General features: G+C 37.3%; 1 protein-coding gene across 1 annotated transcript in view; it reads right to left on the minus strand.

Annotated features, from left to right (window-relative positions):
- Positions 1-14,730, minus strand: part of dlg3 (discs, large homolog 3 (Drosophila)) — a 123,224-nt gene extending 108,494 nt beyond the window's left edge. Inside the window, 3 exon segments of the mRNA XM_032555080.1 lie at positions 3,170-3,255; positions 12,054-12,185; positions 14,530-14,730. Of these exon segments, the coding sequence (XP_032410971.1) occupies positions 3,170-3,255; positions 12,054-12,185; positions 14,530-14,569 (258 nt within the window). The 5' untranslated portion in view covers positions 14,570-14,730.
- Positions 14,731-15,255: the final 525 nt, after the last annotated feature.

The following is a 15,255-nucleotide window of genomic DNA, read 5'->3' on the forward strand; positions in this document are numbered from 1 at the left end:
TGCCATTGTAAACATGATGAAGTTGGCATAGAAAAGAAGATAGGTTTATAGGGCAACAACAAGAGACTTTTTTTTAGGATGAAAGTACAATATTCTTAATATTTCTTCAATAGAAATAGTTTGTGTAAGCTATTCTTGTCAATTTCAAAATGATCACTTTAGCTAAACAGCTTAGTGACAAGATGAAACCAGATATTTACAAACACTATAAAAAGACAAATCACCTCTGTTTCGCAGTTAACTTTTTATGTTATTTCTCTTTACGTATATTTTTAAAGTTTAATTCTGATTTAAAGTCTATCAGTAAGGAAAGAAGGTTATGTGTCTATTTCTGATGTTTGTAAACATTTGGTTTCAGCTGTAATTATTTCACAATTCAATAGAAAATGCTAAGTGACACATCAGAGAAATAAGACAATATGTGGGTTTAAAAGAAGAAAAAGACATTTGCTTTTAACTTGCCTTCACTTTCACAATTTGTCACTAAGAAACTGTGACTAAAAAAGATGAAATTGGTGAAAAATTATTCAAACCTCTTTTTTTTTAAGACAGTTTGAAAAACAGCTTCCACAATGTTACCACAAACTTTACTGGAGTTTGATTGCAGCGTGAATATAGAGTAAATGTTTAATTTATTCAAAGTATATACTGTATAGCTGAAAAAGTAATTTGTAAACCACTGTCATGAGTTCATAAAATATTTGACATTATAAACTTTGCTTTTAAACATTTATTAATACCATGACTAGATAACAAATTATGCTGGACAATAATTTGTTCTAGAAGTTATTGCGATAAATAACTTCTATATAATATGCAACATCTAACCTGAATGCACTGAAAAAGACAACATAACATTAATGCAAATACTTTATTAAATTAAAACACTAATTAGCATGCGCGCACCTCCTGGTAAGTAAAAATAAGAAGGCTACTTGCCTGTTATATAATACTGACATTATTCTGGAAACCATCACCTGCTGGTGGAGCTCAGGTGTGAACTGTTTGTTTGATCTCGTCTTGTAGGACAAATTCACATTAGCCAACTCAATACAGCAGCAGACTTACAGCCAAACAAACTCCCAAAACAAATCCAGTGCAGCATACTGGGCTGCATGGTGACCAATGAAGCTTGCATAGTTAAAGAGTATTTCGTACCTGAAATGTATGCCCACCAATGCTGCAATTTAGACCACAGAGTCCAGTCAATGACACCAGAGGGCAGCCTTTAGAGCAAGTCCTCACTAGTAGCAAGTTGCAAAAGGAATTACTATTAAAAAAAAGCTCTGTATAAATCCCTCTATAGCACCCGAGTGAAACATCTACTCTCATTCTCAAGTCACAAAGATAAGTGTTTATATAGAAACAGCCCTCAGCCATAAGCATGCAGGCTGCAGTACTTCCAATGAACAAACAGGAAATAAATACTTCTGTAAATTTATGTCATGTTTGCAGCCTTTTCTCAACAATTTCTTCAAATTTAAACAAACAGACCTTGTGCTATGTCAGAGATGCTGAGTACGTTTAGCTTTGACAGCTTTGTTTCCTCATGGCAGAGGTGACAGGCAGGTCAACTGAAAGCAGAAAATGCCCCTCCCAGTTTCCTGCTCTGGCAAATAAAAGCAGCTAAGGGTCTGATATTCACAGAGATAATTATAAACGACTGCAGATGTTCTTGAACTGAGCTCACTAAGTTTTTGTTAGTATTATTTCTGTGTAAAATAAAATAGTTGAAAGGCTTCTATAAGAGTCTGCTCTAACAGGTTTTCCATTCTTCACCCAAAGAAGGGTATTCCTCCTCCTCTCTCACCTGCTGCTCTGCACCAAATCATTGAATTTGCAGACTCATTTAGTTTCCCTCCCATCCTCCACTCATGTGACAGCAGGGTTTGAATACAGATGAGCACTTCAGCGGATATACATGAAGTAGCTTGCTTTTTCCCCTTTTAAACTTCCCAACAGGACCACTTCATCCTTTCAACCAGTTCAGGATTGTGTCTGTGCCTCACAGCCAGCTGGTACCAAAGGAGGACAGACCAGGAGCCACACAGCACCGAATTAGAAAGTCAAGAGGGTGGATCACAGGGGTACTGAGAGGAGCTGAATGACGTTCAGAATGTGGTCATAATTTAGGGTTTAGATGTTCAAACTGGGAACGGACATACTCTGAACACGTGGAGCTTGAATTAACCAAAAAGTAGCAGTTCATGCTTAACTAACCCAGTAATTCCCAAACAACTGCAAAACACTGAGGAATAGCTTAATAAGGCTTGAAAAAAACAAAACAAAATTCTCAAAAGAGGGGATATGTTACAGAAAATAAGCACATTTTATAAATTGGTTTAATTGGCCATTCAAAATTTCAAGCTTTAAAAACATCTGACTATCAGCAGTCAAAGATTCACCGATAGCAGCTGCTAAAAATCAAAATAAAGAATCAGAAGACTATGAAACCCAGAGATTTGTGCCCTTATAATACATCTGAAACTAAACTGGGTCAGTTAACCTACCAGAAGTTTCCAAAGTTATGACATTATCATTTCTTTGTTTAATGAGATGTTGAAGACATTATTAAATCAATCTCAGACAGACTTTTTATCTTGTTATTGTGGTGCTTAGCAAATAAAAATACTTTTGATTATTCTAACTGCCCTAAGACAAGAGAAGTTTGATCTGATTTATGTTCAGACAGTAAAAAACATGGTGTATGTGTCTTTTTATTCAACATTTGTAAACTTCTGGTTTCCAGTGTATATTAGAAAGTTACTTTAGCTGGAAAAATATTATACTGGAGCATCTTTGGTGTGTAAACAATTGTGGGAGTCTATGTAAAAATAGCTGTCCTGCGCAAACATGACAATAGTTTAAAAGTTCATAAAGAAGTGTTTACCACAACCCATTCTCCCTCCAAAAACCCTCCAAAATATCCTTGATGTCAGGAAAAGGTTCCTGAGTTCAAATAGTTATGTGTGCCTTTCGTCACCCACATGAAGTCAAAGCTCCCATGACTCATGGTATAATGTAGAAATCCTAGGAACGCAGGTAATGACATCTTGTTTCAGCTGCCAAGTAAAAGCAATTCATACACAACACAAGTGGCATCTCATTCAATGTAAACATAAAGCACATTTTCTCTGATCTACAATAAAATGTGAAGCAGTAAAATTACCTCCCACACATCCTGCCCGCTGTCTTCCTTTACAACAGTTTGTTCTGCATTCAACTGCAAGGTCACCTCGTAACACTCTTGAATATCTGTGGGGGGGGAAAAAGTAAAACAATAATGATTTTTTTTCTCTCTCTTTACTTTGGCAAGAACAAACATAATCACTTCTCAGTTATGTTTTGTTTCTGCTGATGAATTTCAGGAAGCTCACAGTTTTCATTGGGTAAAATTGGAAGATTGGGATTGAACTGTTTATATGGAAGTTATGTCTTTACATTTCCAAACATCTCCATATATTCATTTGCTGAACTATGTGGCTCAGAGTATCAATCAGTGTCTGAGAGAATGACATAACACTATCTTATAGCTCTACATAAAAAACTATATTGTAATAGATTATCAAAGATCATGACCCCTGCTGACACCAGAGTATTAGTAAAGATTGTCTCTAATACCATGCATGGATGTGCCCTAGGACTTATTCTGTATATTTTAACCACTAGAAGGTCAGTAAGAGCCAACACAATCAGTTACCAAAAAAAGAATCTAGTGAATGTTTTCTGTTTATTATTCTACACACATCACATTTTCTTTCTGATTCCAGACATCCATGATTTATTATTGCTTTTTCCATTACAGAGGAGAGAGCGAGAATGTAACTTTATGGTTCATTCTCATATGGTGCAGTGTTGCTTAGTGTAGGCATGCAGGTAAGCCTCTATAACAGTAAAAACACTCACAAATGTTATGCTTGTAGTCCTCGAATAGCACTACTCAATGTGCATGATCTATTGGTGTAACTCCAATTCTCCTTTTTATTTATCTTTCTAGGAAAGTCCCAAAAGCAGCCACAGGTCAACACAAGGTTAACTTCATATTAACGTGATTAGTGAGTAAAAGCAATTAATTAATAGATGGATGGATGCATTTTCAATGATAGTTCAGAGCAGAAAGTATAAAGGATTTATGGGCCAAAAGAAAAAATGACCCATATTCTCACCTTTTCTATAATTTAGAGTTGGTAATTGTTGAGCAAAACCAATTAAAAAAAACGTAAAATACAATTGTGCAGTGGAGTCATGAGCCAAAGTAGATTGTGTATCAAGAGACTCCATAAACGGAGGACATAAATAATAAGCCTGGTTTGAGTATGCCAAATAAGTTGAAATGATGTCAAAACAAGTGTAACCAAACACTGAATGATTCTGTTCTTGGATATTATACCTTTAAAATTCAAAAAGTCAAGATAGGACAGTAAATCTACCAGCAACATGATAGGGTTAATAGCAACAGCAGCTGAAGGGACTTTGTTCCAAGTTTTTAGGGTTGAAACTTGCCAGTATAAATGGGAGTTTTAGGATTAAGGCTCAGTCAACACCCTGGAATACCGCAAGACAGAGTCAGAGCAAAATTAATCCAAGACTTTCAATGCTATGAAGCAAATTTGCTACCTCAGAACAGAGGTGAAACATCTGGAAAATTGTGTTTGAAGAAAAACAAAACTGCTACTGATCAGTCTTCGACAGGGAGACAAAGTTGGAAACTGCTGAAGTTTATTTAAAACTGTTCCAGTGTTGACAGATTTTGTCTCCTGGAGAGCGCACACCAGACTCTAAAACCATCAAACCAAACAAGAAAAGGGCAGTTCTCCTTTTGTTGTTTTTAAGATCATCGCTTTGTCTGGGGCTCAACAAGACAGTGGGGCATCACATACGAGAGAAGGAAGTTCTTTCAGCTGAAACTATAAAGAAAAGCTCTGATTTTAACTCAGCCAAGAAATGCATTTGCTGAGAAATTCTGTGGATTCCAGTAAAACATTTAGAAAGTGGATAAAGTGAGGATATGGAAAAACACACCTGTTCTGTTTAGCATATATGACATGTATGCAGGCATGTTGAAAACTGTTATGCAGGTTTACATGTAGAGAATAAGGGGATTTTTTGTTTATATTTGAATGTGCTTTCACATTCAAAGATGTGAAAGCATCTTTGAATATAGGTATGCCACTTTGATGCTCTCCAGTTCTGAATAGTGTGTGTATATTGAAATCAAGGGTGTGTCATTTAGTATTCAACTGTGCAGGGACGGGGTATATTGCTTTTGCCAGTGTTTTATATTTATGGATGAACTGATTGTAGGATAATGAAATTAGTTATTTAAGTGGCCTCTAGAGGCCTGATAATTGCATCCATTTCACTTTAACTTTCAAGCAGTAAGAATGCAGAGCTGAGTGGAGCATTTGGATCTTGTACTGTGAGATTAGGTGAGGTTTTTATGGGGTTGAGTTGCAGTTGTACCGACTCTATACAATGGTGCTCATTAATGGTATGTGGACAGTAGCAGTTTGGCTTATATGCTGATCAAATGCTACATGTATCCCACAGTGTCAAATGTGTACGTAGGAAATGCAAGGATGTTTTTAATCCTAATTCATCACGTCTTCCTACGTCTAAGTAATAAAAGGCAGATACACAAAACTGTAACAGGTGAAAATAACTAACAATTAGCTAATTAGCTACTAATGAAAATTTGTCAAAAATCTGCAGAATATCTCCTTTTTGAAAAAAAATTCAAAGAGGAAATGTTGATTAGGACATATCTTTAGTTAAAAATCAGCATTATGTTTATTTCATGCATTTTTAGAGTGTTTCTTAACCGTGCCACACTTTCTCCTTTCAGGTTCCTTCTGAGTGGCAAGCATTTGATGAGCATATACTGTGACATTTTTGCTGATGCCAAACACATGACCAGCAACTGCAATGTTGACATAAGGAAATGACAGGAGAGTTCATCAGCTTTCACTAAAACAGGTTCACTAAAAGGTCAAGTCGGGTTTCAAAATTCCTTTGAATAGAAGATCTTGTAATTTTCCAAAATCAAAGATATGTCATTTTTGTTATAAAAATGATAAAATTCTGGCTTCTGTGTGTGTGCTTGAGACAGAGACATGAGCCAGAATGTCCCAACAAGACAATGTGGGAACAAAAGTGTAAGAATGGAGCATTTGACTCATCTCTGTGTCTGAATGTGGAGGAGTGAAGCCATGTGTGGGAAGAGCAATTTGTTGACCAGCTGACTAAAGAGCAGCCTCACTTAGACAAACTCTCATGTACATGCAAACACACACATATCTAAGCTGAATAGTTCAGATTTTGATCCATGCTAATGTTTTGTTATGTCAGTTGGCATTTATTTAACCTGCAACCTAGACTTTCAATAAATGTGGAAACAAAATTTGGATATTTAAAGTGATTAACTGAATGTGAAAAAACACCACGGCCTTTTTCTCAACATCACCAAGAACTTTTTGGGTCGGCTGGCAAAATCTAGTTATAGAAGCATATATGTTTAACTGATCAGACAGTAAAGACAACGTTGTCAACCATCTAAACAATATAAAGATGTGTATTAATGTCTTACTGTGGTGGAAAGGTGGTAGGGATTGATCCAATGGTCAAAGCCTGACTTAAACATCTCTGTTAAATATAAACTTTGGCAATACCCAAGAAACAAAAAGCTTAATTTAATATGTATTTTTCCAGGCTAAATAAAGACGTACATCCAGTGTTAGGAGTTCTGTCATGCCTTTGCAGCTTTGTTATCCACCACAAACCATCCATCCATTTTCTGTACACCCTTGTCCCTAGTGGGATCGGGAGTGGTGCTGGTGCCTATCTCCAGCGAACGTTTCGGGGGAGAGGCGGGGTACACCCTGGACAGGTCGCCAGTCTGTCACAGCACTACAAACCATGACTTTCTCATATTGTTCATCTGCTGTAAATAGTTTTTTTGGACTGACACTTTTTGTCTGTCCTTCTACTCCCTCACACTCCTCATTTTTTAAAACACAACTAGTACAATGTGCTGTTCTTGTCAGAAACAAAACTTAACCAGAAAACTGGTGAAAAAGCAGCCAAGAAGCAAACATTTTTAGGAGACTTCAGAAAGCCAAGAGAATATTGACTAAAGATTATCAGAAAGTTTGGCTGATTGGAAGCAAACCTGAAACACATTAAAGGTGGTTTAAAGGTTTTACACAGTTAAATATTTTCAAAGACAGTAATAATCATCTCCAGTCAACAAGGAAGTTCTGCAACAGATGGTGCAGCCTCCACAAAGCCCTGATCAGCATTAAATTGGTCTGGAACACCAAAGCGCTTGACACAGACTAAATATGTAAAAGTGGAGGCAATTTCTCCAGGATACCTGCCAAGCACCTTAAAATGTGAACAAATATGTCTCTGCAAACTACTTGCTGTTGTAAACAATGCCTTATATATATATATATATTTCTTTTTCAGTGCACTTTTAAGGATGTAATCAAGAAAAACATGTCACCTTTCATCTTAAAAAAACGTTGTCCTTATTTTTAGTGTATCATCAATACATTTAGTCATATGACCTGTTCTTTTAATAACATAAGTGCTATTTCTACTTTAAGTGAAAAAACCCTGCATCTGAGAAGTCTTGCAGAATTTGCTCTCTGACTGCATCCTGGGCACCTCGGTTTCCAGTTAACACTTCTAATTACTTTTTCTGTTCCTGTAAAAGGCAACAAGCTCTTCGGAAGGTGCTCGAGCACCTCTCCTTCAGATGTCAGCGTTCTCATTCTCAGTCACATAAAGTACAGACAGCTTTTCTGTTTGCACATCTTGTGGCCTTCTAAAACAGTCTCAGCAATGCTCCACGTCTGGAGACCACATAAATTCCTGGCCAGGAGACAAAACACACAATTCAAGGCAGAAGCCACTCTGACAGAACTTATTCTAGATCTATATTTAGATGGGAAAAAGTTTGCATTATATTGGTTGGAGTCTTTTAGACACAACTGCACCTTCGACCTCAATGCAGGATTGGGGAGCCACAGACCTCTTCTTTTTGTCATATGTACCTTTTGACTTAGATTGATTCATCTTTCCACTTCCTGCCAGGGTGAATCACACACACAGACAAAAATGTGCCCCTGGATCTTTACATGATGACGAGCAACCCATACGACACTGATGGAAAACTAGGTCACAATTTCAAAGCAGGGCAAACAATTCACCCCCTTTTCACAGCCTCAATAAAACATTCCTCAGGCATTTAGGGTCCTCTGTAATGTAACGTGTGTCAGTCTCAACTCCCTCCACCCCGGTGCTCTGCACCATGTGCTTGTGTGTTGGAACAAAAGGACGAATGCACAGTTAAGGCAAGCTTTGTTTGTGACAGTGCAACCGTGCAGACATCCAATCAAGTGGCCAATACGCGACCCTTTCACGTAGGATGCAACACCTCTACACCCACAATAGAGCTAAAAGATATACCTTACCATAGTGTTGACACATCAATCCGAAACTAGAGTTAATTATTTTCTTCCTCAACTTAGACACTTTGCTTTTAAGCCACTGGCACAATGACAAACGCAAAAATGCTGTAACTGAAACCAGTTCGCATGGCCCTGAGCATGTGAAGGTAAACACACCAGGACCGGATAAAAGAATGACTAATGTTTATATTGCGCCGTGTTCTGATTATAGAGCTGTGAAACGACTGCACCTGCAAGCCGCCCTTTCTCCAAGAGAACCACATGTTGAACGAGGGAAAAAGCCTCTCTAGCCCTGCACCTGAAACAAAACGACCACAGGCCTCTCTTTACTCTTCTGTTCCCTCCCTTGTACGCTGCTTGGTTGAGCTGGAGAGCTGTGGAGGAGGTTTGGCATGGCAGCCAAGAGCAATTTATTTTCCTGTCTGCCTCAGGCTCGGCCTTGATTGAAGATTCTTTGTGAGGAATGTTTGGAATCCTGATTTGGAAAAGCTAATCCTCGCTGAGTCTACCTCATTTCTATAAATACGCCACTGTGTGTCAATAATCTCGACCAAAATTACATACATTTTCAGGCTTATGAAATTCACATTAATATTTCATTGGTGAAACTGAGGCCTGTGGAAAGTATTATTACAAGACTGGACAGGGCTGCACAGTGGGCCAGATGCTAGCGCTGGGGTCCGATGTTGACCGGCACCTTTCTACTTTCTCCCTGACCAAGCTCCATTCTTCCCATGTTCAACATGTTAAAGTGGCTCTCCAAACTCAATTGTTACTAGGTTTGGTGACAAGACAAATTGTAAGATCCTTAACCCATATACAATTATTAGACGATCGTGGTACCTTGGCTAACCCTTCTATTTCAACTAATTATTCTATGACGTCACACAAGAAAGTAGTATTTTTGGGGTGCTGACTTGAAATACGTCTGCAGATATGCCTTTAAGGGGGACCTATCATACAAAGTTCCCATTTTCAATGTTTCTGTACTTTCATTTTGGTCTCAATTACTTCTAAACACAGCCCAAGCTCTTATAAATCCACCCAGTCCTTTCTTGACTGGGTGGGTCAGTCAAGAAAGGACTAGGTTAATATTTTTACAATTTTACAAGTTAATATTTTTTAGTGTCTGGAAAATGAGTTGTTTCAAAAACTTCTCAATTGTTATGTCATACTTGATGCGCACTTCGCCATTGCCTAGCAACCCAAGAGAAGCTCCAGCACATTTAGTCAGCTGGTTTAATCACTGTTTGTGCTGTACAATGGCTGCTGGAAAAGACAAGTATTTTGTTGTTAGCTTACCATCCAAAAACCACTTGCTGCATTTTTGTTGATTGCGCAGGAGGTTTTACTTCTCCTTTTCAAAGATGGATTGTTGTATAACTGAGCATCTCTTTGCAACCATTTTCACAAGCAAGTATAAACACTGAGTTGAGAGGGAGGCTAGCAGCAGCTTATTTGGATTTAAAGTGACAAGAGGCCATAAAACAGCTCATTCTGAAAGGAGCTTGTAATAGGCAGAACTGAACGGACTAAAATCTCATTATCTCAGAATGATTTTGTGTAAAAAAGGTAATGAACATGTCGTATCCTATTGTAATATGTTCAAGAAAGTTTAATAGGTTACCTTTAATTAACTCAAATGTTACAAATTACCCTATTAGAGACATACAAATCCACAACATTTATATGTTCCTAATAGAAATGTTGTATTTGTATGGAGGCTTATTTAACTGCACAGTAATCTAAATAATATTAGCAATCCTAAGTGACTTAAAACAAGAACAATCAATATGATTTTACATCACATACCAAGAACAAAAGGTGAGGTGTACAAAACTAGTCATGAAGGTGTCCAAGTGTCTGGTTGCAGTTATATTTGATAAAAGCCATTTTAAAGAATGGCCACATTCCCCGTTTGAAAATTTAAACCAGAACTTACAATTAGTGCCAAAGTGCAAGGATAGGGGAAGTGGTAATACCATTCAGCCTTAATCTTAAAAAAAAAAAAAAAAGCAAATTATCCTATTTTTTCTTTGTTTTTGTTTTTTTTGGGGGGGGGGGGTGTCTTTTCGTATTATGCATTTAATCAGGATCAAAGGGATATGAATAGTTTTTAACAACTCGGTTTTCAAAGTATGCTAGCTTAAAAAATGATGTATTCCAGGGTCAAATGTACCAGATTAGAGATGATGTAAAATGAAAGCTGTCAAAGTGGTTGAAGAGATTTAAAGACTAAGGAAATAAATATTTATCTTATAATACACTGAGGCAACTAGCAATCAGAGCATCACATGTAACATCTCTGATTTACCAGCATCCCCATCAGGTACAAACAACACTTGATTATTCTGGTTTCTATTACTCATCTCCTACTGTGGCTCTTTGCCTTCTTCTGTGATGAGGAAGATCACCTCCCACAGGCAAAAAACCCAAAGCTCTCAAGATAATTCTCAAATATACACAGCGATGAGGACAATCCATGCAATTTATTAAAGGCGATACACTAGCTCTCTGCTCCTTGGTCTGCGTTAGTGTTATACTTGAGCTGCACAGTCAAGCGTCGAGACAAATCCAGACATATACTCTTAAAACCACAGGAAACAGCAACTTAGCCTCTACTACAACCTCCTGACGTCAAACAAGAAGGGAAAAAGTCTAATAATTCAAGCCCTTATGCCTGGAGTTTGCATCAGTCTCACACAGGAAACAATACTTTAAATCCCCTCTGTATGTCATCACCAGAAACAACAGTGTGCTGTGTTTCTTTTAACTGCTGCCTGAGTCATGACACCCCTCCCCCTCAGATCCCCAGCAAAGAAGCAGCAGTGGGTCAGCAGAAGCAATAGCAGAGCCGAGGGCGAGGATCATTATAACATGGCTGTGGTAATTAGAGGGACCACTGAACCATTGGTTAAAAAGAAGCAACGTGTTTTATCTGCTGTAAAAAAGAAAAAAAAGAGAAAAAAAGGAAAGCTAGGTTCATCCTGAACCCTCGAGCTCTTTTTCTTTCCAAAACACCAAACTAGTGATGAAGGTGTAGGTGGTTACAGCAGCTCTTTATGTGAGAACACTTTAGGATTAGCATTACCAACAATGACAACAGCAGTTATAAAAACTTAATGGAAGACTAGAGTGAGTTCAGTTTCACTAAGCATAGGGTACAAAAGAGAATATTTGGTCAATTCGGTGTGAGAAATGTACCAGAATGTCCTGGATTAATACCAATTAGTGTATATATAAACTGTTTTTTGGCTTTAGTAGGGTTTCGTTAAAATCCAAGAATGCTACAAAGTTCGGGGTTGGCATAGAGCAAACCTTTGTGGGGGACACTGAAAGGCCTCTTTCATAAAGCTTAATTGGGAAATGTGTGGACTCAGTTAACGTCCCATAAAAATGAATAAAATGTGACCCTGTCTGTCTGCTTCTTTTCGGTTTGCAGACAGCTGCACAAATTAAAATAAGTTGTCCACATTTAAAAGGTCCATATTGAGAAACAGCTGTAATTTCAGCTAAAGGGTAAAGTTTGTAAAGATTTGAATAGTGTCAAAGTAAACTGCTTTGTGTTGTTTTCCTTACCGAGAAGAGCTTGGAAAAGCTGGCTGCCCAAGATGGCAGACACTTTGCCCACACTGGTCTTCAAGGCCTGCTCCTCTGGGCTGGTCAGGTTGGCCTGGTATTGTCTGAGGAGCCCCACCGCCCTCTCTGTGTCTGCATCACAAAACATGTGCATTTCTTAACAGCACTTTTACATTGAAGTGTTCACAATTTATCACAATACAAACACTGCATTTTACTGAGATTTTATGACAGACGGAAGAAGGGTATATTTGAAAAAGGAAAAACAATTATGCATGTGTGGTTCATCACTCTGACTCCTTACATTGTAGCACTCCTTTTTTCTTTTGCAATTGGTTTGTCTCTACCAGCTTTGCATATCTTTGCTGAATATCTCCGCCACATTGGTTTAAAAAAATATATATATATATATAGTGCACACAGGATAAGTTTCTGAAAAGTTTTTATACCGATGAATCAACACGATCTGCCCCTGAGTGTTGTTTTAAACATGCCAAACCCATAAAGGGGGCAGTGTAGTGCAAAACTAAAACCTATGCCAGTCAATCAGATTGCTTAAAACTGACAACTTCCCCGTAAGAATTAAACATGGAGCCAAGAGGTTCATTTATGTGGACAGATATATGAATGGAACTATCTTTAAATTGTGTATTAATTATATAAAATTAATTAAACACAAGGCAAAGTTGATTGGCAAACATATCATCAAAGTGAGTATTTAGATACAGTGTATTATTTAGTCACAGACTAATGTGTGGGAGCTTATTTTCCTATGCAAACACAAATACAAGTTTTCTCAAATCTTGGTTTTGGTCAGAGGTGTTATAAATAATATTTGTAGTTATATTACACTGAGTTTCCGTGTGGATGAATGGCAAAAAGCACATCAAAATGTATTTGTTTTCCCAAATATCCAGCTATGTGTGAACTAGGTCTTAGACTGGACCCGAGAGTCCTAATGCTTGAATATGCTTATTTGCAGTGTTAGCTTTCCTCCATAGACAGTGTTTCATTTAACACACTGTTAATTGAACTCACTGTTATTTTGAACTCATCTGATCAAAGCACCTTCTTCTACATGGCTGGTAGCAAACATAACTTCTTTTTGCTTTCTTTCTTTGTCTTTCTTTCATAGGTGTTAGATTTGTAGAGTGTTCTACCAATAGTTGTCTTGTTAACAGATTCTCCTACCTAAGCTTTCGATCTGTGCAGCTCCTTCAAAGATACCAGGAGCCTCTTAGATGACTCTCTGATTATCTTGCCAGGCCTCAGGGCTTAGATGGACAGCCATGTTTCTGTAGCTGTGCAGTTGGGCTGAAGTCTTTTACATTTCCTAATGATGTATTGAGAAGCTCAAAATTTGGGAAGGGTTTTAAATTTAAAAAAATCCAGTTTGTGCAGTCTGATCACAATACATGATTTAATATTTAAAAATGATATCAGCAGACAGACAAAAATAATAAATTATGTGCACATTTTAGCATTTGAATAACTACAGTTATAAAAAAAAGTAATACATTTGTATTTCTTTTCAAAAAATGTTCTTTTTTTAAAATTAAAACAACATTATTTAAAAAAATTAAAATAGGCAGAAGACACACTTATCTATAAACTTTAGGTGTGTGTCTCCGTCTGGTGCATTTTTGGTTAAAATGTTTGTTCTTCATTCATATTACCCAAGTAGAAGTAAAAAGTTGAGGCTAGTTCTCCTCCAAGTACTTTTTTCCTCCCAAAACTCAAATAAGTGCACCTGAGTAAATTTAACTAGTTTCTACACACTTTTGAGTAGATTTATCTAAAATTATAACGTTTTCAAAAGGTCATGTAACATGCAGTTCAAAAAGAGTTGAATTGAAGGTAAAAAAAAAAAATGGTTGTTTGAATTATAAAGGTTGCAGACTCCTCACCTACTACATATATTATAAAATTTGTGGTTGTAATACCAAAAAAAGGGAAAATACTCAAGCTGTATTCTACAGTCACTAGTGTGTTATACTGTTTATTGTACTATAATGCGATAAACTTGCATTTAAGCTGAGGGAAAGAAACCCCGAAAAGGAAACATTTATATTTTTGTCACTGACAGAAATAAGTTGCATATATTTCACGGAGGCAGCTCTGTGTGTTGTTGAACCCGGTGGGTGTTGAGGGCAGAGAGATGATGCACATCACGAAGGTAAACCTGCTTGCAATACCTGAGCCTGAACACTGATCGATGATCGAGACAAAAAGATAAAACAAAATCCGTTAGAAATCATTCGCAGCCCGGAAGTGGAAGTCCCCGGGACTTTTTTCCCCTCTTTTTAACCCCTAAAGGCCAGAAAAAGTAATTCGGGTTGCTCCAGAGATTTCAGCTGAGATTAGAGAGGCAAAAACAAAAACGATCGCTTGGGTTCAGCAATGCGAAACGCACCAACCTGAAAATGTAACTAAAACTTACAGGAAACACTAATTAGAGAGATGGAGAAGTACTTACCATATTTATGCACCATGGAGGGCGCGACTTGAAACGTCATTTATACAAAAGATGTTTTAGTTTTAAGATAAAATAACAAAAATAAACACTGCGTTTCTTATAAAAGTGGCATCTCCTGTTTAAAATCCACTCGCGGCACCCAGTTTGCCAAACTGACTTTACCAGTATGAACCACTGACTGAAGCAGGGATGTGACTGGGTGAGTCTGTTTACTTCATGTTAACTTTCCCAGAAGTTTTGGGCAAATCGGCCCCCGGTCCATGTCACGTCCCTCCTCCCATTGGACACATGCCTCGCCACGATGCCGAAGTTCGCCTCTGATTTGTACAACGCTATTTCACTCTGTTGTGTTTTTATTTGAAAGCACAGCTGTCTATAAAGAGCTCTAGTTAAAAAATCTGAATCACTCATAGTTCTCTAAACTGGACAATATAAATATACACAAGTAAATGTCCTTCACAATACAGTTAATGTCAGTGCTTCTGTTGTTACAACAGAATATATATATATATAATAAACGAAATTGCAGTTTTCAAATTATTATCATAAAGTAACCTTGACAAATCAATTATTTTTATTTTTTTTTAAAGCAGAGTTTACTACCCAAAGCTAGGCCTGAAAATCTGCAGATTCACAAACCACACTGGTGAGATGTAGTTCAAAAGATCTCGAATGCTTTGCTTTAGAAACATTTAAAAACAGAATGAGAAACAAAGTCATTGGCAT

The sequence above is a fragment of the Xiphophorus hellerii genome, chromosome 23 (assembly GCF_003331165.1).
Source record: "Xiphophorus hellerii strain 12219 chromosome 23, Xiphophorus_hellerii-4.1, whole genome shotgun sequence".
NCBI lineage: Eukaryota > Metazoa > Chordata > Actinopteri > Cyprinodontiformes > Poeciliidae > Xiphophorus > Xiphophorus hellerii.